The following is a 24,452-nucleotide window of genomic DNA, read 5'->3' as shown; positions in this document are numbered from 1 at the left end:
TTAATTTTTTTCTTTTCAGTGCTTTTTTTGAAGTACTGATTTATTAAATATTTCTGGAAGGTTCTCTGGATTTGAAATAACTACCCATTCATATCTGCTTTGTGCATGAGCATAACTAATTATAAAGCAAATTTAGCCCTTCAGGTGCAAAGTTGCAGGTTTGTTTTCCCAGCAGGGTAAAGTGTAAAAGGAAAAGCAATGATTTAAAGAACTGCAAGTTATCAACCTTCTTTTCAGTTGAAGAATTTTAAGTTTCTTCTGAAGTTTCCCACTGATGTTATTTATAGAAGAAAAGAGATGGTTATATGCTTTCATATGAATTAAAACCCTTCTGAGGTTTGGTTCATTGCCTTGAAGAGTCAGAGTATCAAAGATTGCTCCAAATCATGACAAGGTAGATTTTAATCCTGCACTTCTAAAGTGCTCTCCATCTCAACCTGTGTATATACACTCATTTTCTAAGCACTTTTTTACCCTACAGACTGGCTTAATTTGGTCCTCATTGTAATGTAGTTGAAACATTTGGTGATGAAAAAGCAGTGTTGGAGAACACAGATTTTTGTCTTCTCTTCTTCCACTGCTTGAGTGCACCAGGGCATCACCTTTCCATGTGGAGTAGGATGCTGAACCTGCAGTGCATTTGCCAAATTTTGAGCTTGTTTCTCTCCCACAGTCTCCAGGGAGCTCTGCTGCACTCCATAAAGCTCAGGGAGTGCTGTCATGTAATGCTAATGCCTCTGCTTTTTGCTAGGAGTGTGATTTCAGTCATTTGTCAGTGCATCATCATTGCAGTAAGCTTTAAAACCTTTTCCAGAAGTGATGGAGTTCATAGCACTTGGCAGCCTGTGTTGCAGGCTTTTTTTCCCCCCCTCATAGTCCATCTTTTGGGTGAATGTTTGGCTTAGAAAAATCATCACATTATTAAGATCTGGCTGCCTGTCACTAGGACCTCAAGTTCCCTGACATTCTTCATATGCTCCCTTCAGTTGCTGGCTGGGTAACCCATACCTAATGGCATAAAACCTCAGAGTTTTAATCCCTTTTAAAGCCAGAAGCCACTCTGTGACTTGCAAGAGCTGCAGTCCCCTTCTCCCAAAATAATCATCTCAGGAAAGCCCATCTAGCATGCTGATCCCTTGCTGTATAGGAAAAATCCTCTTTGGGATTTCAAAAGTGATTCAGACTCCAAACACAGGCTGTCATCAAGGGATTTATATAAAAAATGAAGCCAGAAGAAGCATCCCCCAGGGATATCTCCAGACAAACAAGCAAGCCAAACCCTTCAGAATGCCAAAGCATCATCTGGCTGCTCTGCCCAAGCCACAGCAGAGGCTGAGGACACTCAGTCTTCTCCTTGCCCTGCCTTGGAGAGAAGGAAAAGCAGGAGCAGTTTTGTGCCTGGCAGAGAAGAGGCAAAAAGGGGGAGAGAGGAATGCATGGAGTAATTGCTTCCAGATGAACTCCAGTTTTTTGTTTTTCCAGCACTCTCTGTTTTCAGCTCCAGGTAGAGTGAGCATTTGCACGCCTGAGCACCCTGGGACATGGAGGAGAAGATGACTTTTTGTCACCTTTAGTTACCTCTCTTGCTTTGGCTATTAGGAAGCTAAAGCCACGTTTTTTTCCTCTGTTCTCTTCCCTGTGGATGTCAGGGAGAGGCTGTGCCCAGTGGAAGAGGTGATCAGCCTGGTGCTGCCCTCCTCATCTCCCAAGGTTTCCTCTGGGGAGAGATGAAAAGTTCTGTGGGTGGTGCAGCTGTAACCAGGAGAGGCATGAAGTTTACCCCTGGGCATTTCTGCAACAGATGATTTTTTTTTTTAAATAGTTTATAGGGAATAGATTTATGTAATAATCATCCAGTGAAGCAGAGCACTTAAGGACATGCTTGTGTTAAGTGAGGGCATAGGTGTGATTTATTTTTTAATTATTATTATTATTATATCTATGTGTTTGTCTTCCAAAACAAGTACAGCCCATGGTACAAATATATTCTTAATTGATGTTGTTACCTTTCTGTCTCCTTTTCTGAGGTCACATCACTGCTTGACACTATAAAGTGTTGTCTGGTTATTTCACTAGTTCCTAGTGAAATATTTCACTATTACTTCAGTGAAAACTTGTGCATCTCTGGGAAGATCCTGGATAGACACCCACAGAATATTTGCTCCAATTTTCTCAGCTTTAGGGAGAGGTCTTGCTCATATTGCCAGGCATTCAATATTTCTTTTGTCAGTAGCACTTGCTCTGTAGCATTCACACAGTTCTGATTTTCCTGTAGTTGAAGATGTCCTGAAGAGGACTTGGGTTTAAAGTGTGTGATTAACAGGGATTTATATCTCTTACTGAGCAGACCCTTGGACTCCATGCCTACAGATTAAATATATATCTAATTAATATGGAATTACTGCTGGCAGCAGTAGAAAAAAACCCTTGTGTTTTATTCTGTCTTCTGCTTTCTTACATGGAGTGTTGAGCAAAAAAAATAAACTTGCCAAAGAGAAAAGAAATCTTAGATTAAGTGCTTTAGCTTAGCTTTTCTGTTATCACTTCAACTGACAAGTGCAACAAACAAACACAGAAGAAGGTTGGATACAAGCCCCCTCCTGCATGGAAGTCCATGTATTTTTTTCCATTTTCACAATCCATCAAAGATGAATTTAAAGCCCTTCTCTTCTATACCTTCATGAAACCATCTCTGGACAATTTTTTCTGGTTTTTTTCCTGAAGAGGGGATATTTAGAGGCTGCATATCAAAAAACACTACAAGGAGTAATGTAACAAGAGTTCATTTTTTAGGGCTTAGCTGGGGAGTGTGCATCTCCTTTCAAGGTTGAAGGGAGTTTCCTTGAGAGTTATGCCAGCTTTCATACTAAGTAACATGAATTGCCTTTTCTAGGACTGCCTTGTTTGAAATAGTCCAATCTCCTCATGGCAGCTGGGTTTCCAAGCAGGTGTGGTGAGAATTGACTCCCACACAGCCAAAGTTTGGGTGATTGTTTTGGTACATCTCTTGCAAGCCTTATAAGCAGTAGATGTGAGCTTGTTTTTTAAGTTGTAGGAAAGTGGAGAGAATTCAGGCTAAACCACCAAGCTAAAAGTTTTCCTAATTATGTATTATTAAAAGGATTTAATATTGAGCACAGCATAGAGGGGATATTGTGTCTGACTTCTCCAATCATTTGTTCTTTGATTGTAACCTGGGCTGCTTGCTGAGAAGAACTTCCCAACTTCTTTGTTCTATTTCTTGGTAAGAATAGATTTTTTTTTTCTGTCCTTGTCAGTCTGCTGGGTTAGAAATCAGCAGGATATTCAACAGAGAGAGCTTTATGAGATTAAAGTGTACACGGGCAGGTTTAGATAAGACAGATAATACGAGGAGAGGGAAAATAAGCCTTTGGACTTTGATATGTTACACCTCCACCTGAAATCACAAAGGACTGGATTAAACCTGGCCTGGTTTGTTTGATTTTTTGTTTTGTTTTGTTTTTTATTTCCCCTGAGCTGTAAACAGCACAAGCCCTTGGTGTGGTTATGTTTGTGTGGAGGTGCTTTCCTCCTTGAGTGCCTCATTCTCATGCTACCCTACAAGAGTAGGGCAGAAATATGGTGTAAACCCCTCTATCCTTGCTCTAAGTGTCTCCAGAGTAGGAAAGCTGTGTGGCTTTAGCTGTGCCATTAGCACTGAAACAGATCCATTCATATCTTCAGACTTTGTTGATGGATGGGTGTTCTTAATGACTTGTCCTAAAAAAGCTGGCCCCATAATTCTTGTTTGCTGTGGGTGAAGTCTGAATTCAGCTCCTTCTGCAGAGGAAATACCCAGTTGCAACCTAAGATAATGAAAGGGCTGGATGTGCTAAGAGGTTAATCTTTTGGAATTAATGCTTGGGGTTTTTGTGTTAGTTTTCTAGTCTTCTGATTGTCAGTGTCTGCAGTTTTAAATGCCTGGAGTTCTCTGCTTTGTTCTTCCATGTAGGTATTTTTTATGGCATGGCCCCTTTACAAACATAATTCAGTGGCTGCTTTGATTTCATTCCAAAATTTAAATTGCATCTTAAATATAGCATTTACCTGTAGAGTTTATAATGCTGCCCTTTTAAATTTTGTTTTGCCATTCATATTACTCGACTGTATAATTAGTTGAAGAAATAAAAGGCTACAAAGCTCTGAGTCTATCTGCAAACTAAATGAGGATTGAATCCCTTAATTGTCACCATTGCAAGCTGAGTAAAGCAACTGTTGCTGTTTGAGAATATATCCTTAGGGATCTGATATTTACCACTTCCATCCCATAACACTTTCTGGCTTTTGACTGCATAACACAGGGGTATTTTCTGGTATTTTCTGGGCAGAATTGCCCTGCATTTAGATATTCTCAGGTCACTTGCAAATGGCAGATGGTGCCATCCTCCAGAAATCCTGGTTGGATTACTTGCAAGGCTTCTGCAGGATAGCTCCATGGAAAGAATTGCCTCCAGGTATGAAAATAACTTGGCAAAAAGAGTTTCCCCTGAAAGGAGTGCTGCGTGACAAAATAACCAGCAAGTCTCCCTTCAGACTTTACAAACGAGTAAGTAGATGCCAATGTATTTTAGTATTTAAGGGTTAAAAGAAGCTGGCAAGGAGATGTGAAGGGATTCAGGAATAGGATTTCTGCCAAAGATCAATGAAAGGGAATGATTTTCTAACAAGTGTCCATTTCCAGCCCAAATGATGACAGGTGAGTTGGGGCATCACCTCTCTTTCCCCCTTTTTTTTTTTTCCCTAGGATAAAATGGATATATAGTATTTCTTCTTGTTAAAAAGTAAAATGTTATGTTTTTTCTCTCTTCCCCTCCTTCCCCCCTTTTTTTTTCCTTCTTTACCTTTGGTTTATAGTGTATAATCCAGCAAACAAATGTAATGCTCCTGGTGGCTAGAAGGAAATAATAATTCATGGATACACTGGGCTTTTTGCCAGTGAAACAAAGATGGGTTTTCCCAGAATAAGTTAACTGGCATTGGTAAAGTAGCTGCATTAAAAATAATTCATAAAACAAATTCTATTTTAAGGTAGTCAGCTCTAACACCTTGTGATAGAAAAGCAAGCTGCATTGATAAGAATCCAAGGACCACCTGTATCATGTACCTGACCTGAAATACGTGGGAATTCACTTCACCTGCTTGCATTGCACTTTTGCTAGGACTTGAAAAGCACTTTTCCCACCTGTATTAAATGCTGAGCTTAAAGAAACTGGAGCCAGTTAACTTTTTTCTCAGCCTAAAAAAAAAACCCAAATGCATTTCCTTTATAAGCAAGTGAGTATGTGCAGCTCCACAAACTGAAAATGGTTATTTTGCCAGCATCTGAGTAATAGAAGTTTGTGTGCTGCTATTTTCCCAGTAGTTAGGAATGTTGCTCTTAGCCTTAAAATAACTTGAAAAGTCATCACCCATCCTTGCTGCACTTCCTCATGGAAATGCAGGGCTGTAACTGGAGGGTTCTTTGCTCTTGGAGTGTTGGAGACAAATGACTTGTCAAGACAAAATGCACTCAATAAAGTGGAGTTAAAGGCATCCCAGACAAAGGGTGAAACAAATGCTTCTGATTTAGAACCTGAATTGCTGCAGGACTTTTTGAATAAATAACAGCAGATAGATTTAATCACTTCTGATTTGGTTTCAGTGAGTACAAGATATTAAATTAATAGTTTTCTAAATTGTGAAGAAGGCAATTGAAAGATTAGAAGGTAGTAAGGGGCTTTATTTCTACCTGACCTTGGCTATTGGGTGTGCTTCTCTTCATTTTTTTTTAAGCAGTCATAATTTTTCCTACCTCTTTGCTTCCAATTAGCACTTGGTAATAATTGCCATCCTGCTAATAAAACCTCCTGGTAATTTGGCTCTTCCAAATTGTTTCTACCCCACTTCTCTACTGCATCATTAGAGCATCATGTCCATGGCACAACAACTTGAATGCTGTCAGCTGAAACAATCTCATCCACGGGTGTTTTGTGAACCCAGCTGTGCCAGTTCAGATCTGGAAAGGGTTTTCATCTCTTCTGTGCTGCTTTGTGTGAAAGAGGATTATTTGATCCAGTGCTCAGAATGCAGTAAACAAGAACAAATAATGCAAATGAAGTATGCAAACAGCCACAAGGTATCCTGATGACAGTGATAATAAATGGACTACCTTGTTTTCTTGCCTCTTGCCCTTCCCTCTTATCTTTCTCACTTGCACTATTCCAATTTATTTTTTTTTATTTTATTTTTTTATTAAAGGCATCAGTGTCTGCTTCCTTTGCTAATTCAGTGTTGTAGATGCACAGCAATCATGCAGTATCTTAGATTTCTCTTACAGGCAGACTGTGGATTGTTTTGAGTGTCACACACATAGAAATGCATATTTAGAAATACCTATCCACGGGCTTATCCTCCCATGATGTGTTTTGAGCAGATGTTACTAAGAAAATAGGTATTTTAAAGATCCTTGTTTAGTGTTTTTAAGAGCTGAAGATAAAATGCTCAACTTGGCTGTACGACTGACAACTAGGAACAGAAGCATATGATCCCAGGGCTTCTTTACTGATGTCTCTGGCCTCTGGCAGGTTACTTAACTTTTCTGAATCTTAACCTAAAAGAAATTGTCATATTAAATCAGAATCAGCCTGACCTATAATTCTGTCTGGGTTTTTTTTTCTAAATTTTTCAGGGAAAGGTGCCAAAGTCCTTGATTATGTATGAAGCCTTCTGTGCTTAACAAGAGTTTATCTTTAATATACAGAATGGGAAAGTGACTTCAGCACTGAAGTATCTAGATTTTCCAAACCCATTGACAAGCATCTATCTTTTTCCAAACCTGTGTTAATATTTCATGAGTGTGTTCTTGTGGGAAGTTTTCTTCCTTGTAAAAGGAAATTAAACTTTTTGATCCTCACCATCTCTGTGAAAAACTTAAGACTGAGCCATATGGGAAATAAAAATTCTAAATTTTTAGCTGCTTGAGTATTTAAAAAACCATTTAATCTTCTTGTCATTTTCATGGTGTCTTAAAAATAAGGGAATCTTATGCTGCAGGGCACAGGATTCAGGAGCTGTATGTGTGCAGAATAAATAATAAAACCATGTTTTAGAGTAAGTGGGGGACGAGTCAGCAAACTTGTGCTGGTAACTCATCTTCTACTGTTTCACTGCTGAATATGTGCCTGTTCTGGGAATTATTCAAGTCTTTAACTATGAAGCATCTGAAGTAAAGGTGGTGGGGATGGAAGCAAACACCCAGCTGAAGGCTTTGCGTGAGCCCCAGATCTGATGTCTGAATGTCACTCAACCTGCAAGAGCTGCCTGTGTTATGCTTTGTGACACAGACTGCCAAGAAAAGAATAGCCACAGAGATAGAACATGGCAGATCCATGTGATCCTAAGCTCCTTGGGCAGTTGTGTTGGTTGTAAAGGCACAGGGGAACATGGTAATCTGGGTCATTTCCAGTTTTAATCAAACTTTTTTGCTCTCCCCCCCTCAACCCCAGCAAGCAGGAGTCCTGCCAAAGCCAGTTGGGTTTGGGGCATGGAGATGTGGCTCAACAAATGTTTGTCATGCTGCCCTCTCATCCAGTGTGTTGGATCTCCATCAGAAAAAGGGTTTGCTGACAAGAGGCTGAATCACTTGGCAGTCACCGTGCTGGGAAGAGAAGGGGGAGGAAGAGCAGAAATGAATTAATAATGGAAATCTGCAGCAGGGGAGCATGAAGGAAGAAAAAAAGAAATTTGTGCAGGCTTCCTCTAAAGACTCAGCCCTACAATTCCAGGGAGGTGATTCTTCCCCTGTACTCAGCGCTGGTTAGGCCACACCTCGAGTCCTGTGTCCAGTTCTGGGCCCCTCAGTTTAAGAAGGATGTAGAGGTCCTGGAACAGGTCCAAAGGAGGGCAACCAGGCTGGTGAAGGGACTCGAGCACAGGCCCTGTGAGGAGAGGCTGAGGGAGCTGGGGCTGTTCAGCCTGAAGAAGAGGAGGCTCAGGGGAGACCTCATTGCTGTCTACAACTCCCTGAAAGGAGGCTGTAGCGAGGTGGGAACTGGACTCTTTTCACAGACGACCTTCAACAAGACAAGAGGACACAGTCTTAAGTTGTGCCAGGGGAGGTTTAGGTTAGATATTAGAAAGAATTTCTTCACGGAGAGGGTGATCAGACATTGGAATGGACTGCCCGGTGAGGTGGTAGATTCTCCGTCCCTGGAGACATTTAAAAAAAGACTGGATGTGGCACTCAGTGCCATGGTCTAGCAACTGCTCCGGTGGGTCAAGGGTTGGACTAGATGATCTCTGAGGTCCCTTCCAACCCAGCTAATTCTATGATTCTATGATTCTATGATACAAGGAGCCAGGTGTTCCTAGCTAGGAGATATCATTCATTTAGGAGGCAGCCATGCTGCAAGCCCTAAAGATGGGTGATGTGCCAAGAGCTGTGCAGCAAAGACCAGAGCACTGCCCAACGTGTGGGACAAGTGCTAAGGATGCTTATATTCTTTTTTTCCTTATATATAAAGATGCTTATATTCTTTTTCCTGTCTTTATGAATGTCTATCTATAAAATGGCTCACTTCTTAATTATGAATATTATCTATTGTATTATCTCAGGTAATATTGTCATTTCAAGCAATAATTTTGAACTGGAACAAGTCAAGAGTTGCTGTGAGTGAACTGAAAATATATGTAGCAAACTTCTGTATCAGGGGACTTGGACGTGTGAGGTGAATGTCAGCTGAAAAATATAAAAGGCCAATATTTGGAAAAGTGCAGTGAGAGGCATGTGAAGCCCTGGATGTGAAGCACTTTCACCATGAACCTGAAAAAGAAGTTGTGGTGTCTTGTTGGGTTCTTATGTTCTGCTCTCCTTTGTGCAATTTGATAATCAGTTTTGACAATTTGAAATAAAGTGGAAAATTGCTTAACTAAGGAGTTGGTTTTGCAACGAATTCCTTAATATGCTCTGCTGTGGAGGTCATGAATAAAAAGGGTGGGTTAGTGCTTCTGGTTATAGAAACTACCTTGTGCCTTTTTGCCTCTGCCTGAGTCTTTTGAGGTGGTTTTCAGTGTTTTCATTTATTCCAGGAGGCATCCTATAGAGTGGGGAAATCCTCTCTGGGAGCATTTTCAGGTACTACTGAGATATTGCTAGGTGGACCCGGCTTGTTTAGCCTAAATTATCACCCTGAATTTAGCCTCAATATGTGGCTGTGTATCAATTCAATACCTAAAGATGAATTTTCATGTTTTGAAAGCTATGCAGGGTCCTCTGGTTATTGGTTTTTGACACTTGCCTAGAAGTGTCTCTGATAACAAAAGTAGAAGGTGTTGCAGACTCCATCTCCTCTGTAGTTGAAAACCCAACAACCATGAGCAGCCTTGGAAGCCACAGAAACTCTACTGGGCTTTTCTGTTTGGTTTTTTTGGTAGGAGTGAGGGGTTCTGAATGGATCAGATGATTCCTCCCCTCTTCACAGTTGGGTTTTTCCTTGTGCTAACATGCCATGCATTACTGGGCCTTGCATTTACAAATCTGAGCTCAGTGTTTTAACAGCATCACCAGGGAGAGTCAGATGGCTCTGTTGATGTCTATTGAACCTCTTGTCTCTACTGAACCTCTATTCACAAATATATTTATTCCAGAGAGCAGAATTTCACTCATTTTAAGTCCTGCTCTGGCTTTTAACACAGGAAAAGATCACAAAGAGGTTCAGGGTTTTCAGGTTCTTGAAAAATCAAATCAGAGCTAATCTTGGGTTTTGTTTTTTGCTTTCTGGGGGTTTTTTGGGTTGGGTTTTTTGTTTGTTTGTTTTTTGTTTTTGGTTTGGGTTTTTTTGAGTCTTTCTTTACTCTTAAAAAGATGTTGAGGCAGCTACCAATCAGTAATAGTTTAAACATGGGAGTCCTGTCTAAACTTTTAGAGCCATGGGACAATTTTACCTTACTGATTGGTAGCTGCCTCAAAAATAAAATCAAGATTAGCTTAGATTTGATTTTTCAAGAAGCCCTGAACTTCTTGGTCATCTTTTCCTCTGTTAAAAGCCAGAGCAGGGCTAAAAATGAGTGAAATCCTGCTCTCTGGAATAAATATATTTGTTTAAAAAGTGCTAAATACAATGAAGTGTCACTTCTGGCATGGGTTATCATTGGGCTTGAGTCCCAGGCAGTTTGGATACAATCTCAGTACACGTTGGCTGTTGTAAAAGTGTCTTGATTTGTTTAATGCATTGATCTATTTTTTTTTTCTGCTGCCCTCATGATTCTAATCCCTCTTGTCTAGACTAGAAGGAACACTGCAAGTCATACAAGTTTAGAGTATGCAGGGAGGCTAATTTGAATTTATGCAGAAATTATTTTGATTTTAAGCTTTAATAAAATAGGGACACAGCTTAAATCACGTCCAAATGTTTGAAATAGAAGTCAAAATTGGCAGCAGATGCTGTTGCTTTTTGGGTTTTGTTTTGAGGCCAGTGCATCATTGACATTCTTCTTGTATATTTTACATAAAAGTTAACAAGAAAACATTACACCCTGTCCAGTCAACTAGAATTATTTATAACCCATATCGTGTGAATAATTTTTTGCAGGGATTTTGTCTGGTTAGGCAACCTGCTTCATGATTCATTCTGTTTCTGGTCCATGCACTGTCACATGTACCAGCTGCAGATCAGACCCCAAGTCTATTTGCTTTTTTCATTCATTTTTATTCACTGCTGCTGTTCCTTGTGTTGTTAGTAAGCTTTAGCACAGCTTCTATTTCCTTCATTTAACACCAGGAGCTGCCAGTTACAGAGGTAATTTCTTTTCCTAGTAAGAAGGAGAGGAGCAAAACCAAGGATTTTTTTCTTACTTCCCAGCCTGGTCTTTAACTCATTTCAAAGGTGGATCCATGTGTTCAATCTCATGCTGCTTCTCTGCTTTTCTATCTTAATTTCAAAGAAAGTGGAAGAAACAAATATTGAAGCATAGAGGAGGAGGACTTTGGGAGAGGGAACTCTTAAAACTATTGAAACATCTTTGAGGTTGAAACATCCTGGCTGGGGCTGAAAATGGACCAGATTTCAAATCAATTCTGTGCATAATCCCTCTCTGACTGTACTCTGGTCTGTTTATCCTGTTTGTGAGGGATGGTGAAGCTGTTTACTTGTGAAGGTTTTGAAGTAGGACCTGTTTTTCTAGTTCTTTTGGGGAGTAAAATTTAAGGTACTTCTAAAATAAGTGAAATAAAAGTTGCTTCTGGTCTATGAATATATGAAAAACCTTGTTATCCTAGGAACAACAGATTGCTCTAGGTCCTTGCTTTTAAGGTCAAATGCTTAAGTTGCAAAGGGATGGCAGCAAAACTGATTTACCTATAAAATGAGATTTTTAAGTCAAAAAGTAAGTTTGACCATAAAACAAAACAGTTACACAGTGAGATAGGAGCTGGGATGTATCAACAGGTAAGAAACCAAAATAGATTCTGACTGATATCCCAAGTGTCACTCAAGATTTTCATGATGTAGACCTGAGATTCTATTTTCAATGTATCTGAAATAACCATTGAATATTTATTCAGTATTTCACTGATCTTGTTTTTAGTATTTCATCCCAAATGATCTCTTACTCAGCAAACAGTGCAATATTCATTTACAAATGATACTTCTAATACATTTTTGCATTTTGCAAGTGTTTGGCATCTACAGTATCAGAAAAATGAATTATTTTTGTGGTTTGAGGAGGGGAAAATCACACAAAGTAATCCTGTTTCTGTTCTTCTAATTTCAGGGTCTACTTACAGTGTGCTGTCCATAATGCCTTCTGACTCTGAAAGCAGCAGCTCTCTGAGTAGCATTGGTGAGTAAAGTATTAATTTAATAACTGGATGAGTCCATCTTTGGGGTGAACAAGGTTTTAAGGTTGCTTCTGGGAAAGGTAGAGGCTTTCCAGTCATAAAATCAAAGAAGCTGAGTTATGAGATGCAACCATTCCTTCACCAGGAAAATGTTAAAAATTGTTAAATAAAAATGAAAGCAAGCAGTTGAAATGTCAGCATAATAAGAGCCCTTTTCCACCCCCTGAGGAAGATGATTGGTTAAATGAAACTAGTCCTCTGCATGCATATCTCTATATATAGGAATATCAAAACCCAACATATTCCAAAACTTAAGATTTTTCCAAACCATGAGCTACTTTTTTTTTTTTTTTCCCATTCATTTTACAGGCAAAACTTATTTCAACTGCACAGAATTACCCTTGTGAAAAGATAACCCAGTGAGCTGGGGACAGATCTATGTAGAATTCCTGTGCTTCAAGTTTTCATCCTCCCCTTAACCCCTCTACCTCTTGTTGGAGGTTGTTTCTACTGCCAGCATCTTAATTAAACCCCTTTTTTTTTTTCTGAAATACTACAGAGCAAGTCAGGATGTTGGGAAGCTGAGATGATTCTGTATGTTTTTATAACCATCTTGAGTTTCTGGGTTAAATTATGAAGCTTCTATATATAATGACAATGGGCTTATTTTCCAGAAAAAGGATCTGAGAAATAAGCTTAAATATCACTAAGATGATTATGCTAAGAAGGGAGCTCTAAAAAAACCTGGGCTCAGGCAAGTAAGTGAAACATGGTGTTAGGATTTGGAAAGGAGGAGGGAAAGGTTTTTAGTGTCACTGAGGGATGACTTCAGGGCTGCTCTATCCCAAGTGGTGTGCTGCCATCCAAACATTTTTCTCTTTTTCTTCCCAGCTGGGCTTTTAGGTCATGAATGGTGCAGCAAGGGTGAATTTCCAGCCTCATGTGTATGTGGTAGAATCAGCAGTTTTACCACCTTTGTAGCAGCCTCGGAGAAGCAGCTCTTTTGTAGGTTTATCTGCCTTGACCATAGGTGTATCCACCTTGGTTTTCTTTTCTATCTGTATGTAAATAAAACCAGTGACAGGTTGTTGCTCTTCATAGGTTTGGGGTTTTTTTTTGTGTATTTTCCTCACCATTCAAAGTTATTGTAGATGACAATATTTTAATTTTTCCCCAATGCATCCTTCCTTTTCATCCCCATGTATTACTCCAGTTCATGCCATGCATGGAAAATAGGAAGTTTTGCTGGTCCTGATATTCACTGTTAATTTCCAAAAGAGGAATCATATAAACAACTCCAGCCCCTGCACATCATCTGCTTTATCCCCATCCCTTCCCCAGAGTTAAAAATCCTCATGAAATTGTCATTTTGTCCCTGTATTTCCTTCCTCATTCCTTTTGGCTAATGACAAAAGTTTTCCTGTGTAAATAGAAGTATCCTTCATCTGCCCACTGCCCATACCCAGCAGGCTCTGTGAATGAAGCTAAAATCCTGCATTTCTGACATCAGAATAATTATTTCTGGAGAGTCAGTGCCCGGGGTGCCAAGCACGGAGCAGCAGTGTCACTTGGGACTTGGAGAGAACCCAGGAGCAGAGCTGGACGTGACAGCTCCTGGCTGGTCTCCCACTTGACCAGTCATGATAATGGAGAGGAAAAAATGCAGAAAAAGACCCTTAAAAAGTAATAATAATTAAAAAAAAAGCATCAGTTTGTATATTGCACTCAGCTATCTGACATTTCTAATTTAGAAAATAAATACTCACCAAGCCCTGAACTCAACTTAAATGACAAAGTCCTGAACAAGTGGCTTGAGCAGGAGGGTTGGACCAGATGTTCTTCTGTATCCCAGCAAATGATTTTTTGAACCTGTAAGGTGATCCAGGCCAGGATGCCATTGGCCTTCTTGGCCACCTGGGCACACTGCTGGCTCATGTTCAGCTTCCTGTCAATCCAGACTCCCAGGTCCCTTTCTGCCACTCTATGCCCAGCCTGGAGCTCCCCATGGGGTTGTTGTGGCCAAAGTGCAGGACCCGGCACTTGGCCGTGTTGAACCTCATCCCGTTGGAATCATCCCAACTCTCCAGTCTGTCCAGGTCCCTCTGCAGAGCCCTCCTGCCTTCCAGCTGATCCACACTCCCCCCAGCTTAGTGTTGTCAGCGAATTTGCTGATGATGGACTCAATCCCCTCATCTAGATCATCAGTGAAGATATTGAACAGAACTGGGCCCAACACTGATCCCTGGGGGACACCACTAGTGACCGGCTGCCAACTTGGTGCAGCCCCATTCAGCACCACTCTCTGAGCCCGGCCCTCCAGCCAGTTCCTAACCCAGCACAGGGTGCTCCTGTCGAAATAACTGTCGAAATATCTTGAAATAATAATTTTTTTTTTTTTAATTTGGAAAGTTTCTGTGACCTCTCAATTATCTAACTCACTTCCAGCTTCAACCTTTTGTTTTCATTTTTAATTTCCTTGTTCTTTCCTTTCAATCTCAGGTTGCTTTTTTCCCATTTTACAACAGCCAGATAAGGTCTTGTTTTGTCCCATGTTGCATAAAAAACCCTCTGTGAGTTCCCTCAAAGGGAACGTTTCAAGATTTTTGATACCAAGCACTGGTTTTACAGCCTCTTTAAAATGTGATTCTTCCTCCTTTCCTCAAAAGACAGTATATAGCTATATTTTTTAAAATAAATGTTGTTTAGTAGAAGCCAGCACCCACAGGCTGTGGCTCTGAGGCTAAGCCCACATTATGCTTTTTCCTTTGGAGCTTTTGCATACTCTTCCAATTCTGAACATATTTTGAGATCCTAATAGGATTTTCAGAATGGGAAATTTCCATTTTTCCACCTATATAATTTTCTTTTTTTCTACAGCTATCAATCTCATCTCCACTTTGCATACTATCACCTTTATCTTTTAACTTTTAACAGATTGTTATTGGCCCAGCTAATCAGCTCTTTTAAAAGGGTATCAATTTTTTAGTCCCAAGTGTTTTTTCTTGCTTTTCTCAAGTTATATCATTGTACCACCTTTTCCTGTGGGAATTTATATAGGAGCCTGTGACAAACATCACTATTGGCACTACATTTTTATGACTTTTTCTTGCAGCCATATATCTGGTCATATAGCTGACCCTACTAAGCTGGTCTAACTTTGAATTCAACTGCCAGTATTTTCCTTGCTTCTTTGACAGTGTTTCCTGACACTGAACGAGCTGATCAGCCTGACAAGATTTTTACAACACAGTTTTTTCACTCCAATTCAAGTTAATTAATCTGAGGGCTTAATTCTTACTCCAAAGCAAGCATTGCCCTCCTTCCCATCAGGTGATAATTCCTTCCCAATAATTTCCTTGTCCTTTTGTCTGAAGGGTACCTGTTTGATTTACTGGAACCCGGGCTTTTAATTTAGGAAATAAACATCCTTTTCTACAAATTTAAAGTAACTTCACTCCCTTTTCATTTTGCTCTCTCCATGAATCATGTGGATGCCTCTAGGACTGATCCTTCATCTCTCCCTGATTTTCAGTGTGCTTTTTAATAACCATCTTCCAAGTCATAAGGATGTTGGATGGCTTTATGGTATTCTCATTGACTTCTCTGGCATCCATTTCCAGGCAGGTAGAGGTGTACATGTAGTACTCAGAGTGTTCCCTCAAGTTCTGGCACTTCAGAAGTTCCCAAGAATTACCCAGTGGATGTGATGCTCTGTTTAAGACAGACCAGCACTATCCACAAAAAATCTTAACTCTCTGTGGTGATGGAGTCTGCAGTCTTGGGGAGTTAGGGTTGAGGGTTTTTTTCCTCTTTTCTTTGGTGTGATGGTGTGCATTTTTTTTTTAATCTCATCTTGTAATGAAATAGTTCAAGTTACCCCTTATTCTCTCAAGGATTTTGAACCACTAATACAGAGCTGACCACCTCAGGGTATTTTTTTGCTGTGATATCTTAAGAGCTGGCAGTTCCCTGGATGAATTTCTGAAGGTTTGACTGGTCTGTAATGATTAGAATGGAAATAAGGTGTCTGTGAACACCCATCTCCTGCACTCCATACTGCAACTTCTTTCAATGACTTTTCAAACTGGGGTGTCTGACTTTTTTTCTCCCTCCTTGACATTTTTGAAGATGAGGCCACAGATATAATTTCAGGATGATATTTCTAGAACCAGTGTGCAGTTCTTTAAAGTCTTAGGCTTACTGAACCTGAAAGTTTGTTTTTCCTGGTGTTTTTTTTTTTAGATTGTTCTATTCTGCATGAAAACAAAGACTGAAGTGCTACCAGTTCTTTTGTCCTTGCATGTTATGTGATCCTCACTGCTATCATAACCTATTAGGTTTTCTGTCTGCCTGATGAAACTGTTTCCACAGTTCATTACTTCAACTTTTACTTCCCTTTCCTCATTGTGGTGCTGCTTATTTTTCACTGATTTTTGTTTTTTTTGCCTACGTGCAATTCTGTTCTGTTCTCTCTGCTCTTTCAAGATGACTTCAAAAGGTTTATCTGAAGAAATGTACCTAAATGGTAACTTCTGGTGTGTAACCTTGTTCTTCTCCTCATGAATTATTGAAAGAAAGTAAATATTTTAGCATGTGTTTTCCTGCAGCATCAGTCCTTACTCCCTCTGCCTCCCAAGTCTAGGGGGAAACCCTGATGCCTATGATTTGCTATACATCTTGCAAGTCATCTTTATCATTTGCTGTCATGATTTATAAGGTCATGAAGAAATAATATGTTGTTTATAATGGTTGGTTAAAAAAAAATTAAAAGAAAGCAGTGAAAAAAGCTTGAGTGTACAATGGATACTCCTGTTTGCTTGCAAGCAAGGATTGGCACAGATTTATAAGATCAGCTTAAAAAGAAGAGGAAAAAATCAGATGTTCTGTTTGGTTTTGACAGATTGCCTTTGGAATCAGTCGAGCCTGTCATATAACTGTATTCATCTAGGATTAATTAATTTATTGTAATCTAAGGTATATTTCTTAAAAGTAGTTGTTTATCCATTGGTACCTACTTCAACATTATATTGATGGTACATCTTGGTCAATAAACAATTTTCCCAGCCCTTCTTCTCTTAAAATCTTCTTTTTTTCTTCAAAAAATGTGCTACCCCATCCCCAAATAGTATGGCTTGCTCTGAGCAGTGGTTTCTGTGTGGCTGGATGTTCTCTTCCCCAGTGATGGGGAGAATCACAATCAAGGGCTGGATTTGGTGTCCATGAAAGCAATGGATCTTTGTGCTGTCTGTAAAGTCCAGCATCTTAACTACAGCTGTGGAACATACAATTGCAACAGCTTCTGTTTTTAATGATGGAAATCCTCCGAAATCTGGCATTAGATTGCATTACTGCCTCCTGAGGGTTTCATGCAGTGTGGGTACCATCAGTTTTGTCCCCAGGAGGCATCCCTGCTGTCTGCTCTTTCAGGAACTGGTGGAAGCCTGGCTGGAGGTTGACCCAGGAGGTGACTTCCATGCAGTTGGGTTCTCAGAGCCCAGAATGAGCTGTGAGGCTTGAACAAAGCAGATGGATGAGTTGCATTTGGCAGGATGTGCAATAAATGCATTTTCCCAAATTCAGGTTGTCTGAGGAGGCAGGTGAGTTACTGAGAGGTGGTGTCATTTGGCTGGTGGAGATGGAGCCTTTAGGGCTTGTACATTTGAAGACCAGTTTGACTGGTTAAAGTGCAGGAAGGAAGTGCTGCTGGGTGAATATAGAGTCAGATATATATATATATATATATATAGTCAGATGGGAAAAGAATGCCAAGCTGGAAGCACAGGTCCATGTCCTGCTACTGCATCAGGATGTCAGGTGCAATAAAAAGCTTTTAGAGTTCAGTCATAAAATCCCCTTTAGAGGAAATGAGTATTGAATTTTTCTGATGAAAGGAGCTGATTGAAGCTTTTTTGTTGTTGTTTAGGTGTGGGGTTTTTTGGGTATTTGCAAAGCAGGTTTAACATGTGTGAGATCTTCTGTGCAACTATTGGAAATGGAAGGATCAAAGAAAGATAAACACTTGGAACTTTTAAGGATAAGGTGGGGAAATATCTGGATCATATTGACGTGTGTTTTTACAGCCCTTAAGAGGTTTAACTCTTGTCTGCTGTTATGCACTGACAACACTGTCATGGAGTTTAAGATGAAATGCTTTGTTGATGGACATGTAAGAAGTGACAAGTTAGTGAGAAAACTTTTTCTGCTGCTAAGATGAAGGACTTTACATGACTTGAGCAAGCTGCTTTCCTAAGGCTAATTAGCCTGTCCTTATTTATAGCAATCTTGTCGTGCTTGGCACTGTTTTGGGACTGTGCATGCAAACATTCTCCTTGCCTGAAGAAGATTGTCATTGGGATGTTGTCAAAGCTGGACAGGGAAGGAGGAGGAGGAGGAGTAACTCTTGCCTCTTTTTACTGTATTTTAGATTCCCAGAGCAGCCATTGTGTAGGATTTGTACAGCAGTCACAATCCATGGGACTGTTCCTGGGGTTAACACTGATGCTAGTGATGGGCTGATGGTAACCCAGTATCCTTTCCTCCCAGTAAAGCACCCCAGCCCTCCTCATTTATCTCCTCCACCCTCTTGTGCCCCTTGCATCCCATCCATCTGTTTTACTTCCAGGGATGACAAGGATTTTACTTGCCACAGGTTGACAGGGAAGCTTTTGACAGCTCAAGGGGGAGGATATGCAGGTTGCCACTATATTTGCCAGTTCATCAGCACCTGCATTAAGTTTGTCTGCCTTGACCTTTTCACTTCTTTATGAGATTCCCCCCTCACTGATGTGTCCACACCATTCCAAATCAGTGCAGATGCTGACTTTTTAATCCCTGTTATTCTCTTTATCATGGGCCTAGGACAGGACATTTGTTTCATTACTGGTTTCTGAATAATTTTGCCATTAAAAATTATGTGGAATGGTTCTTATTCTAGAAAAAATAAAGGATTTCTGCATTTTAAAATTGTGATTGTTAATCCTTATGGTTGAAAGGTCTTCATCTTCATGGGGGAGTGAAACAAATCAGAAGAAAGCCCAAATGCAGCCTCCATTTAGGATTAGTCTGAGCAGTGCTGTAGTTTGTGCCTTTTTACAACATGCAGGTTCTTGTTGCAATTATTTATTTCTTCTGTTTGCTATTACAGTATTTGCATAGATTATTATGCAACAGCTAGATTAAAAGAACAGTCTGCTCATCAGTTGTTGTCATGGAATTATAGTAACAGCTGAAAGGAATAAGCACAGGGGTCCTTTTCTATGATAGCCCTGGTGTGGGAACTTGAAGGCACAGGTAGTTTTATTTAAAAACTGGAGAGAGTTTTTATGTTTTGTAACACTCTCCTGAACTGGATTTAGAGATAAAAAGCTAATCCTTGCAGCTCATTAGTATTTGATCAGGTGACAAAACTTTGTTTGTGAGGGTGGGGATCAAAGGGCATTATTTTATTTCTCTATCTTTTGTTTCTTCTTTAAAAAAAAAAAAGGCATAATAAAGGTGCATCCTAACAAGTTAGTACATATGTCAGCAACTTGTTTGAATTGTGTAATTATGCAAACCATTCCTAGAATTTCTCTTGGGTAGGAAATAGTCAACTCCCATGTGCATTTAGGCCTTTAACTGTGTCCTGTATCTTTGCGTTGTCTCTGGGAATAAAATGAGCAAAACTGCAGCTGAATGAATTGTCAGCATGATGTGAAGCACAACATCCCAGGCTCTCATCTCTCAGGTGGAAGAAGACCTTTTTGTGTTGCCAAAGATGTCTGAAAAGACAGTAGGCACCTTTGTTCATCTCTGATATTCATAAAGCTGAGAATTAAAGGTCCCACAAAACTCTTCAATGTATGACTGCCCCTTAGAGGAAATTTGATATGTAGTCCAGCTTCAGTGATGGTACCTGGGCTTATTTTAGCCAACGTGCTTAAAAATGAAGGTCATTTCTTATGATTTGTTGGCAAGTTGTATCTTGACATCACACACTGGACTGATAAATTGTGACAAGTGAAAGCATAAAATTGCATTAAAAGTAAATGTTGGCAGTAGTATATAGGAAGGAAGAAAGAAGGGAAGAAAGAAGGAAAGGAAGAAGAAAAAAGCCCCTGTGCTGTAGCAGCTTTTTTGCTTAAAAAATGTAATTACTTATTTATGAACAGGATTCTGCAACAAAAACATTTTCAATCAGCATGAACTTCTTTAGTGAAGGTGTATTGTCATCTGAGGCCTTCTCTGACTGCCAATGATTTATCTCCTGGCCAGGTACAACTGGTAAAGCATCATCTCCACCACCTGTGATAGAGACAAGGCAGATGAGTGAGAAGCTGGAGACAATCTTGTATCAGCTCCGTCAGGTAACGCGGGAGAGGGATGAGCTGCGCAAGCGCCTCGCTCTTTCATCTCCTGGATCAACTTTTGATGACTGCAGGTAAAAATTAAAGATCTGTAACCTCTTACTTCACTTCTCAGTAGTGTTTTCAAGTCTCTTGACTCCCACATACCCGTGGAGCAGTGAGGATGTTGCTGTGTACAGCTGTTGGTTGTAACTTGACTGCATCCTGTTGATGCGTGTGTGTAGGTGACCACATCCAGGTGTCTGAGCTGCTCATTGAATGCCTGTTGCTATTTTCTCAGTTTGGAAGTGAGGGGTGTTAAGATTCATCTCTGTGTTGTGAGAAAAAAGCAAAGAAGTTGTTTAGGCTTCCTGGATTATGCTGTGGGTGGAGCATCTGCTGTTTTGAAAGCAAGAGAGAAGGAAAATAAGTAGCTCTGCATAATTGTCTGGAAGAAAGAAATTAGGAGAGAGGAAAAAAATCTCAGCTCTTCTTGTGCCTCTGTAAGGACACAGACATTTGCACTTCTGTTTTGTTTAGTAACTATTTTTTAGGAGATAAAAGTTCTGGTATACATGAATTGGGGGACTGTGTGGCATTAAGATGCTAAAAGTAAGAAATTCTTGCACTGACAAGTTATGAGCACTGACAAATTAAAATAAAAAGTGTTTCAAGTCAGTTAATGCTATCTTTATGCAGCTCACTCTTATTTGAAGGTTGGTTAGGTCTGAGGAAAATAACACTCTCGGAAAGTATCAGTTGATTGTCAATAAGGGTTTTATAGGGTAGAAAACAGAATTGGTTTATTTTAGAGGAGTCAAGATCTGGTAATGTTTATAAATGTAACTTTGGGCACCCAGAGTGGGTACTTTTGGCCTGCAGTGAGCACATGAAAGGGAAATTTAATCTGTAATGGAGCAAAGAGCATATTTTCTGGGAGATCTTGCTATAATGCCCAGCTTCTCTGTGCTTCAGTCTTGTATTTGTTGCTGTAACTTCACCAGCACTCTCTATATGTGGTCAGATCATAAATTGAACTTTTTGTCCTTATGAGATAAGGTCAAGATTTGAACCAGTTAAGTGGAATAGAGAGAATCTGGGTGTTTATTCATTCCTTAGCTACCCATCTTAATGCCTTCTTCCCCTAGCTGAGTTTTAAGGACTACCTTAAGAGCATTTTTTTCTATCTGAGGGTCTCCAAACACTGTGGGGATGGAAGAGGAAAAGGCTGTCAAATGTTAGTACCTCTTGCATAGCTTTCACTTCTTTTTACAGAGGGATTTCTTATTTGAAGTCACTAGAGCTTAGGCACTGAGGATTTTATAGCTTATCATAATGGCTCCATAATCCAGGATGCTATTAATAAAGTTGTGATGAGCTGTCCTCTTAGACTGCCCTAGTTTTATCTCTTTGTCAATTCAATCTTCTGCTTCCAGTGTAGAATCTGTATATTGTGGAAAATATAAATGTTTACAGCCTCTGGAGAACAACTCATCAAAATAACCATGGCATTTGGGCAGTCCTTGGTCAGTGCATGTTAGATGGAGGGTGCTGCCTTCCACACAAGTAAATATTGTAGAGCAGGGCATAATTGAAGATTATCAGTTGACTTATTTTTTTTCTTCAGTATAAAAGCAACTGCTCCTTCCATCCACGTACACACCTATAGGTTTTGAAAGCTTGCTGGTGGTTTTTTTTCATTTGTTTTTGCATTTTTTCATCATATAAAAAAATCTTCACCCTCCCAGGAGTCCAAGCACAGATGTTGCTGAGCCTTACCCTGAAGTGCCGAAGTTTAAAGATGATTATTTAGGTGGTGACTTCTCCAAGTGTTGTTTTCCTGGCTGTGTATCCTGCTTTTCACCACGGCACAGGTGGTGCAGAGGCAAATCTTGACACGTCAGTCACACTGGCTTGCTTCAAAAACAGCTGCAGCTTGCAACTCGTTTGGAAGCTGCCAGTTGCAAAACCCAGAGCTGTTTTTCCAAGTCTTGAGTCAGGCTGGAGCCAGGGGAAAGGGAAGCTACAGAAATGGACTGGGATGTGCTGAATCAGGTGAACATGTGTCATCCTGCTGGACCAGGAGCAGGATTACTCAGCCTCTGCTTGTGTCACTTGACAGTGAGTGGATGGGTGCACGTGTTGTGGTGGTGAAGCAAAGATGTGACAAGGCTCAAGGTGCACTTTTTATAGGCTAAAATTGCTCTTCTCACTGCTGGTGCATGAGGGGAAGCAAAGTGCACCAGAAATAAAACCCCTCAGAGCTGCCTTGGAGGAGAGGCTGCTGTGTGGAAGCTGTAGCAGTGGTTTCTGGTGGTGGAATTGCAATAATAAATGAAAATATTTTCAAGCTGTGGGGTAGGCATTGCTCACAAAATAGGATCTGCCACTGGCATCAGGTTTTCTGTCAGCATCAGGTACATTTAAACATCAATGGCCTTGATTTGTACTCAGGGTAATTCCCTGGATTACAAAGGATTTTTGGAGTTGTTACCCAAGCAGCAGAAAAACTGTTGGACACCTGATGCTATCATTTAAAATAGTTATTGTTTGAACCAGTGTTTCCAAAATAATAACTGACACATCTTCTTTACTGAAATCATAGTTTTCTGTATTTTTGTGAGGTGTTTTAGGATAAAGTTGTGGTGGTCTCAAAGAGGAGTCCAACACTACAAGCATTTGAATGGACTCCTTTATTGCACCAGTTCTGATTTTTTTATTATTTTACTTCTAAGCAATATCCCTGTTTTCATTGCCAATACATAAAGTTTTGGAGAAGCATTATGGAGAATATGCTTTTGGCTATCCAGATGCTTTTTATTTTAAGTAGATGAGCTAGAATGCTGGATTTTACTGGTGACATTGTTGTTCCTTCCTCACAGAGCTAATATGCTAACTTCTGTAGGTACCTTCATGGTATCCCTACTTTTAGAGGATTAAAAAAATTATATTATTAATCACTATGCACTATTATTATTGTTAATAAATATTAAATTTATCTTACTAATAATGCTAGAGCTATTTCAGCCATCTGTGGAACACACAATTGAGATTAAATTGTAGCACAAGTTCTCCCAAAACCTTTGAGACTCTCCTCACATTTCTGCAGGTTAAAAATTGGTGCACTGAAATATATTGCAAGGATGTGAATTTATGGTGACAAGCTTAACATGAACATGTGCTAATGGGTCTTGGGAAGCTTAAATGAGAGTGAAAGTGTGCTTCAATTAATCTTGTCATTTTAATGACTGTGGTGGGCAGATGGTGCCTACTTTCAATAAGTTCACCCTGAAGTCCAATTTAAATCAATACTTGGGGTTTTAGTGATTCTGTCAAGCATGTGAATATTTCAGATTAAGTTTTACTTCTCCTAACTGAGTTGAATTTTAAAAGCCAAGGCATTGCAGTTGTAGTTGTAATATGTCTGTAACAGTGTGTGAATAAAGTACTACTCCTTTTAGCACCCCTCTACTCAGCCCTGGTGAGGCCACAGCTTGAGTCCTGTGTCTGATTTTGGGCCCCTCAGTTTAGGAAGGAGATTAAGGTGCTGGAGCAGGTCCAAAGGAGGGCAACCAGGCTGGTGAAAGGACTCGAGCACAGACCCTATGAGGAGAGGCTGAGGGAGCTGGGGGTGTTCAGCCCGGAGAAGAGGAGGCTCAGGGGAGACCTCATCACTCTCTACAACTCCCTGAAAGGAGGTTGGAGCCAGGGGGGGTTTGGGCTCTTTTCCCAGGCAACTCTCAGCAAGACAAGAGGGCAGGGTCTCAAGTTGTGCCAGGGGAGGTTTAGGTTGGATATTAGAAAGAATTTCTTTACAGAGAGGGTGATCAGCCATTGGAATGGGCTGCCCAGGGAAGTAGTGGATTCTCCGTGTCTGGAGATATTTAAAAAGAGCCTGGATGTGGCACTCAGTGCCATGGGCTGGGAACTGCAGCGGGAGTGGATCAAGGGTTGGACTTGATGATCTCTGAGGTCCCTTCCCACCCAGCCAATTCTATGATTCTATGATTCTAAACAGTGAATTAAAAAAAAAGGCCAAATGACATCCTCATATCTACAACTTGAATCATGTGGTTGCTTTATATGAACCTGGTATTTAATAGTTGCTCAAGTCTGTCAGTCAAGGAAGGGATTTTTTGTTGTTGTTTTCCCAGGGTGACTTCTCTGGAGAAAGGAGAAAAACAGGAATTCCAGTTTGAAGGTTTTACTACTCAGCAACCTAAATGCAACTGGGTTGCCAAAAAGCTCCTTCCTATCATACACCCACCCCCTACGTGTCTGTGAATCAGATT

General features: G+C 40.2%; 1 protein-coding gene across 1 annotated transcript in view; it reads left to right on the top strand.

Annotated features, from left to right (window-relative positions):
* The window catches only part of DLG5 (discs large MAGUK scaffold protein 5), a 95,586-nt gene that overhangs the window by 25,558 nt on the left and 45,576 nt on the right, over positions 1–24,452 (top strand). The window contains exons 2-3 of the mRNA XM_030453594.1: positions 11,770–11,838; positions 20,090–20,255. Coding sequence (XP_030309454.1) covers positions 11,770–11,838; positions 20,090–20,255 — 235 coding nt within the window. The remainder of the gene's footprint in view (positions 1–11,769; positions 11,839–20,089; positions 20,256–24,452) is intronic.

This window comes from Calypte anna, chromosome 6, assembly GCF_003957555.1.
Source record: "Calypte anna isolate BGI_N300 chromosome 6, bCalAnn1_v1.p, whole genome shotgun sequence".
NCBI classification, from domain to species: Eukaryota; Metazoa; Chordata; class Aves; order Apodiformes; family Trochilidae; genus Calypte; species Calypte anna.
Note: the sequence above shows the minus strand (reverse complement) of the source record. Positions and strands in the feature narration are given on the sequence as shown.